Below are 20,139 nucleotides of genomic sequence, written 5' to 3' on the forward strand. Positions count from 1 at the left end.
ACACGAATCAGTTAAATATGTGTACGCGAAAACATGAATAAATTATTGCACGATCTTAAACACTTCCAACGTTTTATTCTCCTGACGCCTGTAAAATGTCTTCCACGGCACGGGTGTTCTCAGTGAGGAATACATTGTAAATTCAATTATATAATGTATTCTTGTCAAGTATTAAAGAAATAATGAAGTAATAATAATTATAGAGCCTTTTACTTCCGTTTAGGAACAATATTTTTTACTACTTGCTTAATGTTTTTCATTTAACTTTTAAGCAGTTCCGATTCCTTTTTCCAATTTTTAAAAAGTATCGAAAACTTTCCATAAATCGGAGTAAATACCTATACATTTCATCTGTCAAGATTATAATGTATGTAGCTAGTTTTTCTAGCTGTTGCATCAGATGTTCCTGCATTTAATCTAAAACCAAATTTAAAGTATAAAGTTTATATTTGAAGCACTAACTTCGTAAACCTTGACAAAGAAGCTTGTTTGCTTTGAAACCGGTCGGTGAAAAATAAAAATTAGTGGTTAAAAACAAAGTTGTTTTATTTATTTCATTCAAACCAAATTGTTTAGTAGACAATAGACTTTTTTTCAATATACTAGTAGGTAATTAATTGATTTTTTAATATTTTTTTCCACCATTTTAGACATAGTGTTAAATGTGGATATTGGCTTATAATTATTTATTTCCATCTTATTCTCAACTTTAAATATTTATACTATCGATCCTATTTTTTAAATTATCTGGAAACTTGCTTTCCGTAAACATTTGTTTATTAAAAAGCAGAAGGGTTGTAACTACTGCGCAACATCATTATACTTACAGAGGAATATTTTTCATTAATGAAATGAACAAAGATAATAAAAAGTACAGTCAGGAATACAATATATTTAAGAAAGAAGTAAAAAAATACAACTTTAATCGTTTTTAATGCAACACTGTTTGAAAACATAACCTATATCTTTTTTGTAATTTATATATGTTATTTTAAAAATATTATTGATTAAAATAAAATAATCTATTGTATCTTACATCGTCATTGTATCTTACAACGTCACTCCCCATTATGTACACAAGAATTGTTTATTTCTTTTACGTAATGGGAAACGTTAATGTAAATATATGTATTTGATTATTGTAAAAAATTTAATTTAGTTGTAATATTGTATTTTAATTTGTTATTAATAAAAAATAAAAATAAATATGTCAATTTGAATAGTTTGTAAAATTTATTGATGGATTTGAACATCATCTTAATTCCTGATTTATTCATATTGAATCAATGAGAATACAAAACGTGGCACTGGCCCTGGGACATTTTTGTCATCCCATTAACATATATTTAATAAATCTTATATAGATAGTATTGATAAGATGCCAAGTTTTAAAAAGGGGACTTTCTATCAAAGATTAATGTGATGTTTTGTTGCATTAGATCGGCATGAAGTAAAGTAATTTAAAACACTTGCACATTGTGTAGTTCCTTTGGCCGAAGAGCGCTACCCGTGACCCGTGACCCGTGACCCATTTTTCTCGCGTTTTGACACGTGAGAAGGCTTGGAGAAAACGTTACTCGGTAAACGTTTTCGCCATAGACGAAATCAGAAAGATGGGTCTCAATTATTTTTCGTGATAAATAGCGAATGTTACCCGTAACAATATATAGCACCTCCCCGTCAAGAGTGATAAAAAACAGTTTTTTGAGTTAGTACGACATTTAATAGAATTTGCCGTGCCAAACTGCCATAACTAAAAAGTTCATTAAAACCGCTTTCGAGTGCAAAATTTTCGTCATTTTTTCCTGATAGTTACGAAGTTATTGCTATGTACGTTTGAATAAACATAAGTTTTAAAGAGTGTATGTTTATCTAAAGTAAGTATAATAAAAACATTTATAAAGCATACGTAAAGTGAAATATATTAGGTCACATTGTTAGCATTTGACCTAAAATAATGCAGTTAATAACGAAAAGAATCGGGTGCTCTAACGAGAATCGAACGGTCAAAATGTAAATGCCATTTTAGGCGGGATAACGGACAAAAATAGACAATAAAAAAATAAAAAGTTTTGGGAAAATATTTTTCTTTTTAAATGCAAGACAGAACACTTGTTCTTATTTGAATAGAGATTTTTTTTTTCATGAATTGAATTTTAGAAATCATCATTAATTTTTACTCCGATTTGTACTTTTTTTTACTGTTATTTCAACCGTATGCTCCACTAGATAAAAAAATATGATGATATCATTGTGAGTACGGCCAAACGCTTGTAGAAAAATACATATAAAAGTACCCTTAAGTATTTTATTACATGATAAATAATTTCAATATGGACATTTCAAATATTCATATTGCGGTTTTACATTTTAATTATAAAACTTTTGTATTAATTTTCTAAAGTTTCCGCTGAAACGAGTGGAATTAATTTCTTGACACCTCCTCTTCATGTTATAAATTCTATTAACCTACAACTTCAACTCAGCATTTTATTTCACCGCTTTTCTAAAAAGATCTACCACTTCACCACTAATGGTGCCCTGACTTACCCCCTAACTTTTCAGCTGAATTACGCTACCCCTAGCACTTTACGTTAATTTCGAATTCAACGTTAAATTAAATCACTTGTTAAAAAATACCAAAACCGGATTTTTATCAGCTTCCTTTAAAAAAAAATAAATCCTTTAAATTTTTTGAAAGGTTCACAAAGTTTTGATCCATAGAATACGATTTTTCAACAATTGCGCTATTTTTTCCCCGAGTTTTTTTCTGTGCCCGGGTGGATTAAGAATACAGTTCGTTTGTACGAGTATTTTCAACACTCTTTTTTGTTTATGTTTTGTACGTTTTATAATATCAATAATTTAAATGTTAACGGAGAGAAGTTAAATATATTTGTACTGTGTTATTAGTCTGTAAGTAGTACTACTTTCATTTTTGAAAAAAATTACCCTTTATATTACGTTCTCCGTGAGCTCACTGATGATTGACGCTGTAATGCGATCCGAAACGTCGGTTAAGAGTACGAATGAGACATGGCGTATTAACATATAAAAATTTATTAGACTTAAATTATTGAAAATTAAACCAAAGTTGTTAAGAAGTGTACATTGACAGAGTATTACACTATAAAGTAAACGTTTTGATCGATCTTACCTCTTACGCTAAGTTAAACTGAAACCCACAGCTGTCTTTTGGTGTGAAATAGGTTGACACTTCATTAAAAATCGTTCTCAAATGTTTACCCCCAAGATTAAGCTCCCGTCTCAAGTTTAGCTGTTAACTTCGGAGTATGCAAATATTGTAATATTATATATCTATCTGTATTTCGTTTGCAATCACTTTGCTGTCATCCAAGATTCATTTGTAAACATTTAATGTGTTATAATGTTTCCAGGGGTATATTTATTTACACAATTTCCACCATTTACATAAACTTGTTTAATGATATTTGGGGTTTGAACCGCCAGTGGGGTCGCAGTGAGTCACATCTTGCTTGAGGGTGTGATTCTATTGAATTCTGCGAACGCCCAGTTGCATTCTAACGGCAACACTACTGACTAGTTCAACTCGCTAGCGTCCACGCCGCAAACCCCGGGCAATCGGATTACACTCATAACTGTGTGATCACAAAAAATTTTTAAGGGATCATTTAGTTTATTAAGCTCGCTTGGTGCAAAAGCAGTGATTAATATTTATAAAAAACAAATTCTCGGTATGATTTTATTAGATAACTTACCGCAATTAGACCTTCTGCCTCACATGGAATATCAAGGAAGGTTATGATCATTTCGATCCTTTTATTGGGATCAGTTATCATGTAGATGCCACACACCGTTGGTTCATCTGTTACGGACTTGTAGAAAAAATGGCCTTCGTCCGATGTAATCAGCATGCAGTCTGAAACAAAGACACGATACGTAAGAACGTTGTCATAATACTTTAAGCTAACTCACATAAATCCTCACACTCACACTAAAACAGCTCACACATGAATTAAGGACGAAGAAATCTGAAGGACTCACCCGGAAACCAATGCCCACTGTCACCTCACTTACTATTGTCTCAAAGACAGTCCAAACGATAAATCATGCGTTTCTTGAACGTAAACAACAAAATAATTTAAACATCCAAAATTCTGATGACCTAGTACGGATGTCGAATTAGGGAAACGGCAAGGGAAATAGAAGATGGCTTCAATTCCCTAATCGGAAGTAAAAAGAAAACTATGGATGACTACTATAAAAGCAAAAGCACCCTTTTGTACCATCAATAGAAGATCAGTAGATCCGAAAAGGTTATTTCTGACCTAAAAACCAGTAGATAAGTTCAATTCACTTATTTTCATTACTCCTGCACTTTGTGAAAAAATTCTTAATTTTATTTAACATGTAATAAATACGGAAAAAAGCATCAACATATTTTTCTTGTGTCATCTTTAACTGGTGTAGGAGTTCACTGCATCAACTAAAAAAAAATATCCTACAGATTTTTTACATGCAGGAAAAATTTCAAATCGCGCGAAATAATTTCTAAAATTCTAGACGCTAAGACAAAAAAACTGAAGTAGCCTTCGTGGCATAATTATTGTTCCAATAGTTTATACCCTTATTAGTACTCAATGGTGCAAAGAGCACTGTATTGGTTAACTTAAAGCTGCTTTTCGATAATTAAGTACTTCACACTCAATAAATAATGTTTACCTACCAAATTTATTATAACAGTAATTACTATTAAAATTTATTTTATTAAGGGGGTTCTCTGGTCTGATGGGTTCAAAAAATCGTTTTTTTTTTGCATAAATTATTTCCTTAATATATCTGAAATATGTTTGTAAAGTGATTTTTTTAAATTCAAAGCCCTTATAAACATACAGCAGTTAGAATAGTCAGGTATTTGGAGGGCCGGTATGAGTTGTTACTGTACTTGAAACTTCGAACGTGTTTTTCTCAATACTATGTTTTTTAAACTTTCATCCATCATATCTTGAGAACGGCTCGATTGATTCACTTCAAATGTATAGAGTCTACTCAACATATATAGATGCATGGAATGAATTATTATCACTTCAAAATTTAAAATAGTTCTATTTTTTTTTACCAAAAAGTTGACAAAAAATACATGAAATTCAATTTTTTTTTATTCCGAAGTCTGTCAAAAATCCAATTTTTAATTTTTTCTTTTCATAATAGTTCATTTTGTGGATATAAGCTTACAGATTAAAGGACTTCCAATTTTTTTCACTTTCAAACAAGCCAATCAGCTGATTTTGTTGAGGGAGTAAGCGTCCATTTTTTCGAGGGAGGTGTCTTTAAAGCGCTATAACTTAGGTTTTAATGAATATTTTTAGCTAAAAATTTATATGCATACTTTTAAAACCTTTATAAATAAATAAAAAAAACTCCAAAGTTCTATTTTTTCATTGGTTTTCACAAAAAAATCACAAATAATGCTTAAAAATCTGACCGTCAAACTAGAGAACCCCCTTAAAAGGCTAAATGGTGCTGAGCCAATTTCATTATATAAAGAAGAAGATTATTTACCTTATAAAAATAACTGATTTAATTATTTTTTTCAAATGTGCCTAAAAAATTCAAGTTAGATAAATGGAAACAAAATGAGGCCAAGATGAGCAATCTAGCAAAAAGAAAACAATTAGTAAAGAAAGAAAACATGTTATTTACTGATGAAATAAAATCAATCATATATAGTACTGTCCATATGACGGTCTTAACATTTGTAGCCTATACGTAAACGGGGGTGAGTAAATCGACTCTGCAGTAGCTTGAAAAAGCATATTATTGGAACTTCTCAGTCATTGCCATATGCCTATTTTCCCTTTTTAATCCGTGCCTCATGTCTGAGGATGGTGATTACGCCTGACTCCGGACATGGTTTGTCTGTGGACAGTCCCCCTCCATTTGAAACGGTCTCGTTCTTTTCTAAAAGAATTTGTCAGTGATGATTCTGATGATTCAGTGACTAGACCGCTCCATCTTGTCGGTTGACGTCCACGCGACCTTGTTTCTTCGACACTTCCCAGGAAAATAGTTTTCTCCAAACTATCAGAGTTGCCCCTGGAAATATCTTCAAAGAACTGCAGGATTCTTTTCTCGTACGTAGATGTAAGTTTTTCTCTTATGTCCAGTTCCTGGAGTATAGATACATTCGTACGTTTGGCCGTCCACGGAATCCGCTGCATTTGCCGCCAACACCGCATTTTTCAAGCTTAGATTTTTTTTCAGAATTCTATCAGTGTCTAACCCTCCACACCGTACATGAACACTGAGAAAACCAAGGCCTTCACTATTTTAGGTCATTTAAGACAATCGTAAAAATCCACTCGGCATGATAAAATAAGATACATAAGTTCGATTGATTTTTATTGTTTTATTTACACCATGAGGCCGACTAATCTCATCTCGATTTCATTTTCCAGTTGTCAGTAAACAGCTCAAAATAGTAAATAACATTAAAATAAAAAAATAATATACTAAAAATCAACTTACCCTGAATTTACCGTGTCATAGGCTCTATGGTCTTTACGAAATAGATTTTTTTTTAAATTATAACTTATTAAATATCATATAAAACTTATTTTAATAACTTTTTATTTAGCGTAAATTAACTACGTAATTGACGTATCGTACATTAGAGTTGTGAAAATAACTCCTGGGATAGCCGAGCGGTTTATATTGAGTGCTTAAATTGCTTTTCCTTTTAATTAATACTCTTTTATAATGCCTCATAAAGCAAATGGACCCATTAAAGAAAGTGGTGAATTAAGTCATTCCATCACTGAATTTACTTTATACTTATTTCCGCCAAAATTAAAAAGTCCTCGTTTTGCCAACCAAAGATCCGTCGCCTGAAATTGCTTAATACAAACAAAGGGCTTTTAATGGAAAAACATTCGGACTGTGAATAATCTTAATTACATTATATACAAAAACCTAAGATTTTAAGAAATCCTAGGATCTGAGATAAAGAAAACTTGTCGTTTTCATGAGATGATGAGGTTCAACTGTTCCTCCATCTCTTGGGTGGTCTTCCGTGGAGACGTTGTTCATAGGGGATTTCATTGGCTGTAGTGTAGTGCAGTCGCTGCTCATTATGTCCACATGTCTCTCCAGTATCTTCATCTGGATCTACTCCATTGCACAATATTCTCTATTTCACTCGTATCTGTATTTATTGTACCTTCATTTTAGCAGTTCTTTGGTATGAACAGTATCAGCTCGCGCTTCCTTGGCACGCGTCATAGTGGGTCTCACACATGTCCTGTATATCCTTACCTTGCTATCGATACGCATTTTTTTTTCCATATTACATTCCTCAGACACCCTGACGCAGTTAATGGTTTGTTGACCTATTCTCGGACTTGTACAAAATGCTATGACTTTAAATTTCTACTCCCAGGTATCTGAAACTCATGACCTGTTCCATTGCACTGGCTTGTTTTTAGTAGTCAGTTTACACCTTATAAGTTGTTTGGATAAAGATAAAACAATGAATAAGTCAAAAGAGAAAACGTTTTTAAAATATCATTGTTTCTATCTGCTCCTAACGAAATTTTAATGTTGTTAGTCAAATACACTTAACACTATGCCACAAGAATGTCAGTAATTATCTTATCTACCAATGCGTCTTCATCTCAGAGTAATAATGTGTAACCTAGAGAAAAGCCCTGTCACTATGTTTCATAAAACGCAAGCAATGTTGTTTTATTGGTTAGCAACCAATGGGTGGCCATTTTGTTTTATTTGACAACATAAACATAACGGTTCAATCGGATGCTTTTGTAGCTTTGCTTGGCTTTATTTGTAAATAACTTGGATATTTACGTTAACATAAATAAAAATTGAGTCAGTTTTTACAGGTAATTGATTCCGAATATTTTCCCATGGTTTACATTAATTTTTGGCATTTATTGTCCCGACACGTGTATTATGTTGCTTAAAAACTTTCCTTTTATCAACATATTTACTTCAAATACTATTTTTCTCAATTAAGGGGATAAATTTGTGAATTAAGGTATGTTTACTGTTGATAATGACAGTTAATTACGGGCAATATGTCGGGGCCGCACTAGGCATCCATACAAAGTTTGAGTTTTTTTTATAGAGTAGAGGTCGATTAAATTTTTTCTAGGTTACGCGTTATTACTCTGAGGTGTTTATAGTATTTATTTTATTTTATTCAATTTTATTGATTTGTTTATGGAAACCAAACGTACACAAAATTAATAACTAAACACTAGTTCGCCGGGCGTAAAAGAAAATGGGATGAGAAAATAAGGAAGAAATAGAGAATGGAAAAAGTAGTAAGAGGATATAAATTTACAATATTGTTAAAGTAATAAAAGCAAAAGAAAATAATATAAACAAATAGTTTAACTATTATCGATATTTAAATAAATACAAGAAAGGCGAGTATAGTTCTGGGTGGGTATTAAAAGTGAGTAAATAATGTTTTTATAAAAAAGGCGTTACCTTTTGCGGAGTCGATAACGTGATGTTCAGCGGCATCGCTGTTCCTTCTCGCTCTGAATATGGCGTTATTGCCGTATGTGTAGCCTCCTATGAGCCTGGAGCTAGTAGGAGAGGTATTCTGTAACAAAATGTATCATTATTAAAAGGTAAAAAAATTAAACATGTATTTAAAAAAAGTTGTTTTCCCGAAACAACTATCACAAACATAAATTAAACATACTATTTATAGTTGAAGCCCTAACTTTGTGGTTATTCATTATAATAAAATAAATAAAACGACTTTGTTTTTAACCACTAACTTTTTTTTTTCTACCGACCGGTTATAAAGCAAACAAGCTTCTTCTTCAAGGTTTACGTAATTAATGAATTAATTCCTATTTTATTTTTATCATGTTTACTAAATACTACACGTGAACCCAATAAATCAAGTCTTTTTTTCGTTACAAGGGTGGCAATTTGATATCAACATTTTCGAATCTAGACAGGAGAGGACAAAAAGAAATATTGTTTATTTGGTTTTTTTTTCTTTTCATATTATGAATCGCTTTTTTGATTTCTATGATTTCTAAGTTGTCTTATTTTAATATTTTATTTTCAACATGAAGTACTTTTAATCCGGTGTCTTTATTGAAGTTATGATTATTTTCTATCAGATGGTTTGCGAATTAAGAAAAATTATTATTATTAAAGCATCTTAAGTGTTCTTTTACTCTAATATTAATTTTTCTTTTAGTTTTTCCAATGTTATTTATAAAAATATTTAGACAGTGAAGGGTAAAAACAATAGGAAAACTTTCACCGGGAAACAATTTTTAAAGAAAACATTTTATAAAGTTTGTAACTTTCTATTCCGTTATATTTCAGTGAAATAAATTTAGGAATCTTGAAAAAATCTCGACTTCTAACAGTTTACATCGAATGATTACAATGAACACAATTTACTAAGACGCGACCAGGAACTAACCACGATTATTTATTTATTTAATTAATACTTCACCAGAATTCATGATATAAAATGAAATACAATTGATTAATTGGAGGAAACGTGCGAGGAAAGCAGATACATACCCCCCCCCCCGCAACCTGGAAGTGTGAGAAATGTGGTCGACTGTGCTGGTCCCGTATAAAACTATAGTCACCGGAAAAGCCGTTTTTCCCCGTCTTTAAATTAAGTGTACATCACCATCGTCTTTCAAAGACTTACGGTTGCCGTATGGATATATTTTAATCAATTACACGAAACAGTTTTATTTGTGAAACGGTAACTGTTACTGCTACTCTTATCAAATGACGGAAACGCCCATCTTAAAGCGTTATTGCTCCCACGCTCAATTCATATCATATTCAATATTCAGCCAGAACATTTTATTGGTGGCAATATGACGTTTGATATTGGTATCTGATCCGTGATATAAAAATAGATATATTAGACGTTATATTGAAAGCTTTATTATTAAATAGGTAAGAAACTGACATAAGTGCATTAATATATTTTTTTTTTATTTATTTATTTAAACGCCTTGTAGGCTTTTACATGTTTTACATATATTTATATAAAAAAAACAGAGATTTGTTTCACAAAAGTAGCAAAAAATTTAAAATGAAGTAATAAGAAAAAGAAAATAAAAATATATAAAACTTACAAATAGTACATACATACATTTATTTCAGTAGAGAGAACAGAAGTTTATTTTTTCCTATCGGTTACATTAAAAGAATTTTAAAATTAGAAGAATGTAGAAAAATAATAATTAAGAATACAGATATATGAAGACCTGTAATAAAATAGGGCTTAAATACCAAAAAATAAAAAATGACGTTGAGTATGAGGAAATGTTCTATATGCCTACGCCAATAACACAAATTAGAATTTATGTACCAGAAAAAAATATTTTATATCAATCTGAAGTCATGTATATGGGATGGAGCCTAAGTACAAAACCCATTAACGCATATAAGGGCCTACGTGATTAATTGCAGCGCTAAGCATTTCATACAAAATGGCTGGACGCGAGACTTGTGATCCGGATACGCCTTTTACAACAAAGCGGAAAAGAAGTGGTTTTAATAAGTTAAGTGAAAATAAAAAGTTAAAAGCCCAAGGGAGACAATATTGTTCTACTAAAAATGTGATTGTACCAGCAATAAGTCCTCCGAATACTTCGGTAAGCCGATTTGTTTTTAAAAATCTGTTTTGACAAATTTTTGATAAGTTTTAACTAGCGTTCAGAATCTAGGGGTGTGCAAACGATGTCTGAGGTGCACAGGGGTCAAAGCACGTAGCCTGGGAGGAGAAATCGAGTGAACACGATCACCAAATAGTGAGTGATATTTTCTGCCATTTTTTAAATGAAGAACCGGCTGTCAAAAATTTTATGTTTGTATGGGGAATTCCAAATAATTGTCGGCGAATTTCGTTTTCGAATTGCACGGCGTCTGATATTTCGACGCCGTGCAATTCGAAAACGAAATTCGCCGACAATTATTTGGAATTCCCCATACAAACATAAAATTTTTGACAGCCGGTTCTTCATTTAAAAATGGCAGATAATATCACTCACTTATTGGTGATCGTGTTCACTCGATTTCTCCTCCCAGGCAATACGTGCTAATTGACCCCGTTATACCAAATTTTACAAATTTTATTCAAACGTTTTAACTAAAATCCATGTACAATTTAGTATGTATTTCATATATAATTTAGAAGATTAAATAGCTTTATAGCTTAATTTACAAGAAACATTGGGCATTTTCCGAATTACTCCTGCGAAATTATCAGATAGGTGGGTGAATATTTATTTTTTGGCAAGAAATCGATAAAAATACGGCTTTTCGAAATGTCAAAAGTGAAATACATATTCACCCAGGTAAATAATTTGTAGTATTGCTTGTATGTTAACCTTAGAAAGTGGCATTTAGGGTTATTTTTGACAGTCCTCCGTATAGTTGACTTTTTTTTTCAGTTCACTTGCAAGTGCCAGAATGACTGTAAAAGTCTTCTTTATGATTAAAAACTGCAGTTGCATAAATAATTTTACGAAACAGGTGACTGGTTGAAGCAAAGTGCATATTTAATGGGATTATTCCATATTTCAAACATTAAAAGACGGAGAAATGGGAAATACAAAAACCCATCAGAAATCAAAAGGCAGTGTACTGTTTATTACACTGTCCCTAATGACAATGGTCAAGTAGTCAATGTCTGTCGTGCCACTTTTATTGATATTCTTAGAGGAAGTATTAAGGTATTCGAGTCCTACTAATAGAGAAAAAAACGCGGAGAGACTATCCTCACCGAAAAAGGGGTAATAAGAAAAAATATCCAAAATTCGATCTTGAAGACGAAAACCAAGTCATCGGGCATGTTAAATTGTTTCCACGACAAGAAAGCCACTATTCACGAGCTAAGACAAGTAATAAATTAATTAAATTTAAAAATAAATCAATTAATTGGCGATATAAAAACCTATAAACTACGCCAATTAGATTACCAAAGCCGGATCACGGACGAAAAAAAAAAGATTTACTCAACATGATCGAGTATATGCCTTCTGAAGAAAACAAAAATTTCTACAAAAATCTTTTCCAGTAGAGAGTTATGATAGATATCTTTTTCCATTGATTAATAATTATTATTTTTAATTTACATACCTACATTATAAATGATGTATTTTTTTGTTCAAACTTATTAGTTTTACGCATCCTTGAATTAAAAATCAGACATTTTAATGGATGTTGGTGATAGGCCCTATTTTATGTTTTTACGCTAGGCACTTAGGCCTGACTAATGAAATAGCAGTTGGTCTTAAGGCCTTCTCAATTACTTTGTTATTTTATACCCTTTTAAAATAATATTTAACTATATAATTTTCACTAAACTTATTTCTTACACATTTGTACACATTTTAAAGAATTAAAAAATATATGCTGTATACCAAAAAAACTGAGTATATCTTTAAACCCTTGTAACTTTTTTTCACTTTTCTGGTGCTTAGGCCCAATTTTGTTACAGGTCTTTATATGTTAACAAAAGGTATTCAATATAAAACAACATAGTATTATTTAAGAATTTAAATTTGGAGATAATAAATTGATACACTGCCTTTTAAAATTCAAAAGTGTTGTATTAAATATATCTATATCATTTGCGTATTCGTTTGCAAACACATGAGTTCTCCTCATAGGCGAGTGTGTACTGTAGTTAGTTGTAGATATATTTATATAGAAGAGTTTATTAAATCGAGTAATCCGGCCGAGCACTCGCAAGTTAATTAGTTTTAACAGTTCGGAACAGTCAAATATTGAATTTAATATTTTAAACAAAAATAACAAATCATTTCATTGTCTTCTAGTTTCTAATGTGTGTAAATTTAAATATTTATTTAAGTGTGTATAATTAATATGTTCAACTGAAATACCTAATTTAAAATGAAACGTAAAAAAATATGTTGAATTCTTTCGATATTATTAATATGCACTTTATAATATGGTGACCATATAACCGAGTTGTATTCAAGTTGGCTACGTACTAAAGCAACATATAAAATTTTCATTACCTAGACTGAGTCAAAGTCTCTAATCGTTCGCAACAGAAATCCGAGAGTTTTCATGCTTTTATTAGTTTTGCTCTGTATATGTTTAAAGAAGTTTACTAAGATCAGTCATTTCGGTCACTCGCTCTAAATTTATAGAATTTATGGAGTAGTTAAAAGCAATTGGGTTTTTATTTCGGCAAAAAGTCAAAACTTTGCATTTGTCAACATTTAGGAATAAATTGTTCTTTTCACACCTTAAGTTAGATTGCAGATTTTCGCAATGACCCATGTTCGTTACCTCCCTATAAATTTTAATATCATCAGCAAACAGCAAAACTTCAGCATCTCGGAAACATGATGTTATGTCGATTACGAAAATCAAAAACAATATAGGACCCAGATGACTGCCTTGCGGAAGACCGCTGGTTGCACAGAAGCAATCAGAAAAAGAATTTTTAATTTTAACATACAACAATTTATCTGACAGGTAGGCCCGAAACCATTTGAAAAACGTTCCACGATATCCCAAAATTAAATGATTTACTAAGCATCACCTAATGTGAAATCTTATCAAACGCCTTGCTGAAGTCAGTATATATACTGTCAACCTGATGATTCTTGGTAAGAGCTTCACCAATAAAATTCTGATAAAGCATTAAGTTTGTAACAGTTGATCTTCCTTTAACGAAGCCATGCTGTTTACAATCAATTATTTCTAAGATTTGCGGTTGAATTCGATCGAGAATAAGTGACTCAAACAATTTAGGAATGACAGACTGAATGCAAATAGGACGGTAGTTTTTTACATCGGTATCATCGCCCTTTTTGAAAATAGGCGTGACATAGCAGGACTTCTACTTAGAAGGAAAGTGTCCTAGAGATAATTATTTATTGAATAACAAAGTAATAGGTTCAGCCAGTTCTGAGGCATAATGTTTAAGAAAAATAGGAGGGATTTTATCAGGACCAGCTGATTTATTGATATTCAACGAAAGAAGGCCCTTTCTGCAAGATATGGTAGTAAATTTACAGTTAGATAATACAATGGTCTTGTCAAAATTTGGGATATTTCCAATTATTTTTAGACAAGTAAATATTAGGTTTTGTAGTAATAACTATCCCTATCGGGAGTTTTAATTTTTTTTTTTTTTATTTAGAAAAAATAGTCATAAACATAAATATTTAAATGTGCCAAAAACTAATAATTTTTTCATGAAATAACTAAAAAACGGGCAATTTGAAGAATGTCAAAAATAATGAAATGAAGTATATATGTTTATTCTATGTATAAATATTTTCTATGGAATAAAGGAATATTAAAAGTTAATTAAAAATATCTAATGTACACAATATTTCATCCACAGATATGTTCTTCTACATACAAATGTACAAACATACACATACAATATGAGGGAAATGGATACAAAAAATGCTTTCTTGCGCGCAGTAAAATTTGTACGGCAAAATTTCTTGAAAATGTACGAAAAAAATAATTAAAAATATTTCAATAAAAACGCACTACTTTGAATGACGACACTGGTTTATATGAACTATCCAATGATATGAGATCTTGAAGGATATCCGGTTTGGTCACCGTAAACGAACCAATAGGAAGAACTGTCAGAGAACAACCTCTGACGTCACACGCGGAGTTATTTTAGAAATACAAAACTTTGAAAATCATAGCGCTGATAATACTATATATTAAAATAATAATAATAAAAAATTGGCTTAGTTTACTATTCTATTAACGAAAAATAAAAGAAAGAAAAAACACTGAACTTCCTCATTACCTTATATATAGTCCCGTGGATAATGTTGCGGACCCACGGATCAGAGGTCCGATGTTCAAGCCCCACTGTACCTTAACTTTATTTCCGTTTTCTAAGAGTGAGTTATTTATAATTCGTTGAAGGGCCAGCAAAATTGAAATATTTTAGTAAATTATAAGAACGCAAACATATATATATATATATATATATATTTTTTTTTTTTAAAGGGTTGGAATATAGAAGTCTACGCATTTATTGTGTTCGTGGCCTGCTGTTGCTACTTTAAGTGATGACTTTACTCGCTGTGCAATATTCGTAAAGTAGGAATTAAGTTACAATGAGTAATTCCGATATACCAGCCGAATATAGATATGACTTGAATATTTTAGCGAACGGTTGTGTTCTGCGCTGTAATCCACCATTTGCGATGCAAAAATAAAAGCTGCTTAAAAAATAACAAATAAATGTGTTTTTTGAAAAATGAAATTGTCTGTCATCCAACGCGCTATGTATATACGAGTACATATTTATATTGTGCTAGATAATTACATAGTTAATGATAGAAACATCCCTTGTGGATCCAGACTTTCAGTTCTACTCTATTTCTGTATTGCCAAACTTCATTTCCAACTCCCAATCAACACCTCGGGGGTCCCTACATTACAGAAAATACAAATATCCTCAACCAGATAGAAGCTTCGGGCTAAATAGAGGCACGCGATAAAATTCGTATCATCATAGTGCTACGATATTCATTGTATAAACCGGGGCTTTTAATATGGTGGTGGATTCGATTGGATTATTTGCAAACTCGAGATTAACCATTTCCTTAGTTTTATCGTTTCTAATATTTCTTATACAATTCCAACAAAAATATCTAGTTAAATAACCATAAGTGTAAATGTAAGTATCTAGTACCTAATTAATTATGATGACAATTCTTATTTTCATAGACATTAACTTATTATTTTTGTTTGAGTTAAGTTGAAAGCTATGTTTGCTTTTAACCCAAAACACGATTTTTATACTGATAATAGACACAAAAAACCATTCATTTTATCTTCCGTTCTCCCAAAATAATTTCATAATAATAATTAATATAATAATGAAATTCCGATGCAAAGATGAGATTAATACTATTTTTAATAAAATTATTATTCCTCTTAGATTTTTCAAGAATTGTTGAGAGCTGTTTTTTTAAGTTCGCGTGAAAAACAATAATTTTATTATTATCTCCCCAATGAACTAAAAACCATCAAAACTAATTTATCAGTAAACAAATTCGAAATGAATTTAAAGATCTTTTTGAACCCGAGTAAAAACAGGTTTCTAATTTAAATAGTATAACTGTATTATTATCTTCTGATTTTCTTTTTATTTCGCTTATTTTTACTTTTTTTCTAATGCATATTTAAAATTATATAACTTCAAATTGCTAACAATGTTTTGAGTATGTCCTAGACTCTCATATTCCCTTCTAAAAAAATTTCCCACTCTGTTGCAACAAATTTAAATTCCTAAATGATTCTATTCTCTGTTTTGGAAAGTAACAGCTATAACATTAAAAAAAAAAGTGTATATTGTGTAGATAAATATATGTATCAATTATGTAATTGTATTAATCGCGAATTTCGATATATTACAACGGAGGTGAAAAACGTTTTAGGGAAGGGGATATAGAAGTCTCGGCATTTACAGGGCTTATGACCAATCGTGGGCTGGTTTAATTGGCCACTTTGCGCACTGTGTAACATTCATCATTCTGTTATGTTTGAACATACTTATTACTTTCATTCTTCCATCTATTGAATTTTAAAAAGTTGAAGATTTTTTTTTTTTTTATATATTAGAAAAATCACATAAGCCAAATTACAAACAAATCTACTACTCAAACACTAAGGATAAATCAAGCAAGCAAAGGAGTGCGTTATAGCAGAATACTTAGGGAGGTTCTATGAGCTCCTATATAGGCAATGCCTGTTCTAAGGAACCGATATGTTGCGGCAAAAAAAAAAAAATAGGGTCGTATTTGCAAAAGTGTACACGGATATAAAAAGTATGAATGTAATATATAAGTATGTATATAATAAAATAAGTATGTATATAATATAATAAATATGTACATAATATGTTAGTATGTATAAAACATATTGGTACAAATTAAGTAATAATTGTCAACAAATTTTCTCACTTCTCTTGATTTTCTTTCTTCCCATGTCTATCAACCATTTGCCAATTTTTTACTCAAAACATGTTCTACTTTTGTTTTTCTAGATATAAAGCACTAAATTATATAGCTTTGGTCCCGTAAAAATAAAAGATCTTTGAAACACCGCTACACGTGCTCTGGGCATCATTAAGTCATTCCTCACAGAACTTCGTGTTTCGTGTGCATGGTGTACCCTATCTAGGGTGTCCCAGTGTTTATAGGTTTCAATCATTTTTTTGCCTTACATCAAGAACTCGTAGAGTTTAAAACAACTCTTCACTCGGGGACCTATAGGCATTTTTCTCAAAACAGATTTTTGAGCTTTTATTAGTGGGTCTAATATAGTCCTAGAAGCTCCTCCCCAACCGACACATCCGTAGGCCAAAACAGAATTACAGAGTCCATAATATACACATAATATAGATTTGAAATCTTTATTGATCTGGGTGAAATTCATTTGTTTGAATTATTTCACGTTCATAAAGTGACGCGTAAAAATATTTTTTAACTTTTTAACTACTTGGATCAGTTTCATTTATCAAAAATATTATGAGTTTGTTAAATTTTTTGTAGACAATGACTGGATTCAATCCCCTAGGGATTTACTAAGATTAATTTAATAAATGTAATTTATCAATCTTAATAACTCCCCAGGGGGTTGAATCCAGTCCTGGTCTACAAGCTTTTAGACAAACTCAGAATACTGCGCACAAATTTCCAGTTATTATTCATTTTAAAATATATATATTGTAATGCTGTAATAACTTATATTTACATGTACATTTACATTTAAATATACTTAACACACTTCCACTTATTTATTTGACAAACTAGTGCTTTCACCCTCTAATGAGCATCTTCACACTGGTCTGACCAGTATTTATAAATTAATAACTTAAATGTAAATATAAGTTATTACATCATTACAATGGAATTCAATCAAGAATTGTCAGTAAATAATTCTTTTATTTTTACAAAACACCCGCTTAAAAAATATAATTAAAATTATTATAAATTAAACTTTTATGTTTTTTTTTTTAAGAAGTATATTGAGGTTGCAAATATTTTATTTCTATGGTAAATATTTAGAATATTCTAATAAACATATTTTCGATCGAATGGCGATGTATCTTTTTCCATATATTCTAATTAATCAAATGTTTTGTTTGAGTCTTTCGTTTTGATAAGTGCCTAAAATTGATATTATAAAAACCTTTATTATTTTCGATGTTTTAAAATGTCTTTGTTTTTTTAAAAAACGGTTCAATTACTAAAAAAGTTTTTTTTAACTCCAAAGTGGTCGAAATGAATAAAAATATTTAAGATTGTAGAAAAACATGTTTATTCGTGATTTTCCAAAAGTTTTTGTGCAAAAAGAACTGGAAAAACTCGCGACAAAAACATTTTTTTTTATATCAACTCTTTTAAAAAATAAAACAGAATACACCTTTGATTTGTTTTGTGAAATATATTTGTATTTTATAATTTATTAACACGTTTTTCTTTATAATCTCTATAGTCTATGAAAAAACCCTAAATATTAAGAAAAACTCATTTTTTATTTATTGAAAAAATGTGTATAAGAATATCATCACACGAATCCCTAACACCTACATTAAAAAAAAAATCAAATATAAAAATAATGCAAATGCTTTTAAAATGACAATACCCGGGTGCACGTACTAATTGATCAGTGTTTACATTGCATTTTATTAAATGCATCCAGCATTTCATTTGTTTGCGCTTGAAAAATACATAATGCACGCAAATGGATTTCATTTTGATAATGTTCAGTAAAAATGTTTGAAAATACCTGCAGACGAATAACAAATCTTTTTTACATAAATATCAATTGGCAATAAAAATGTATTATTATTTTATAATGTAAATTTCTCATTCAGTAACAATAAAAATAAAATAGTTTCATTTATATGTAATACTCTAATACTCTTTTAAAAGAAGTTTTATTATTTAAAGTGAACTGTTACACGAAATTTTATTTCCCTATAAATTAAATCGATTTTAAACGTTTCGTCTTAATTATATCACGTGATAGCTTGATTGTCATTTTTATTGAAATATATGTAATTTATGATAGATTTTCCACCTCTTCATGGTCAGCGCGTTTGTCCACCACACAAAAGATTTGAAGTTCTGTTCGCACCATGATTGACAAGAAATATTTATTGTAAATGTGTGTTTTTTTCACTAGAATACTTCAAAGTCCCAAGACTGGCACCTGAAGCGTAAGATAGATAACTGCGGTTAGTGTACTAATGCAGTACCCTATGCGCTATTTGGTGCGGAAAAAAATAACAAATCAAATCAAAATTTATTATAGTTTATATTTTGTCTAAATACATAGCAACACGAAAGATAAATTGGTCAACCGTTACTGGTCAGGCGTTATAATAATTCAATAGAATCTGACCCATACCAATATAAGTTCCAAAATCAACTATGGAAGAATTGAAAAAATGTGAATGTTTAAATAAAGATAGAATGATGAATTTATATTGTATATACCTGTGTATTTTTTTAATGAACGATGAATTTTACAACAACGCGAGTAGGAATTCGGCTATTGAGGGTTGTTGGAGCTCCTACCCCACTTGAAGATTGACAGAAGACACGAGGTTGATGGTTGATGCGTGTTTTTTACATGGCGAATAAATATATTACACTTTGTTGTGGAGCGTGAGAGTGATTAGGTATTAGGTATTGAGCGAAGAGCGATTAGGTATTGAACCCACTGCACTTGGACCACACGCTGGAATTGATTTGCTGCACAACTGGGTTAACTTGCTCAGGCTGACTGTTTGGGCTGACTGTTTAGGCTAACTGTGCATTACCGCGCCCTGTGGTTTTTTTATCGACCACGTTCCTTTACTCTTCGTGTCTCCATGAAGTAAATGTACTGCAGGACATTGAGCTTATCTAGACGGACGTTTTATGTGCAATACTATTAATCTTGCTTACCATGGTGTATTGTAGTTAATATAATATTTCTTCATCGGTCATTGATCTTTATTTCAGGTGAAATGATTGCACGTCTATGAGTCATCGATCAATGGACTATGAATCCCACACGTGTAAAGTTATCAATTAAATCAGCCAGTGATAAGTCATA

The 20,139-nt window shown here is 30.9% G+C and overlaps 1 protein-coding gene across 1 annotated transcript in view; it reads right to left on the minus strand.

Moving 5' to 3' along the window:
• LOC148282232 (corticotropin-releasing hormone-binding protein) overlaps positions 1-20,139 on the minus strand; it is an 81,912-nt gene that overhangs the window by 28,018 nt on the left and 33,755 nt on the right. Inside the window, exons 2-3 of the mRNA XM_088225412.1 lie at positions 8,494-8,611; positions 3,741-3,901 (exon numbers count right to left, since the gene is read on the minus strand). Coding sequence (XP_088081538.1) covers positions 3,741-3,901; positions 8,494-8,611 — 279 coding nt within the window. The remainder of the gene's footprint in view (positions 1-3,740; positions 3,902-8,493; positions 8,612-20,139) is intronic.

Source organism: Micrasema longulum, unplaced genomic scaffold (genome assembly GCF_059751315.1).
Source record: "Micrasema longulum isolate JH-2025_06_02 unplaced genomic scaffold, ASM5975131v1 h1tg000357l, whole genome shotgun sequence".
In the NCBI taxonomy this organism is placed as follows: Eukaryota; Metazoa; Arthropoda; class Insecta; order Trichoptera; family Brachycentridae; genus Micrasema; species Micrasema longulum.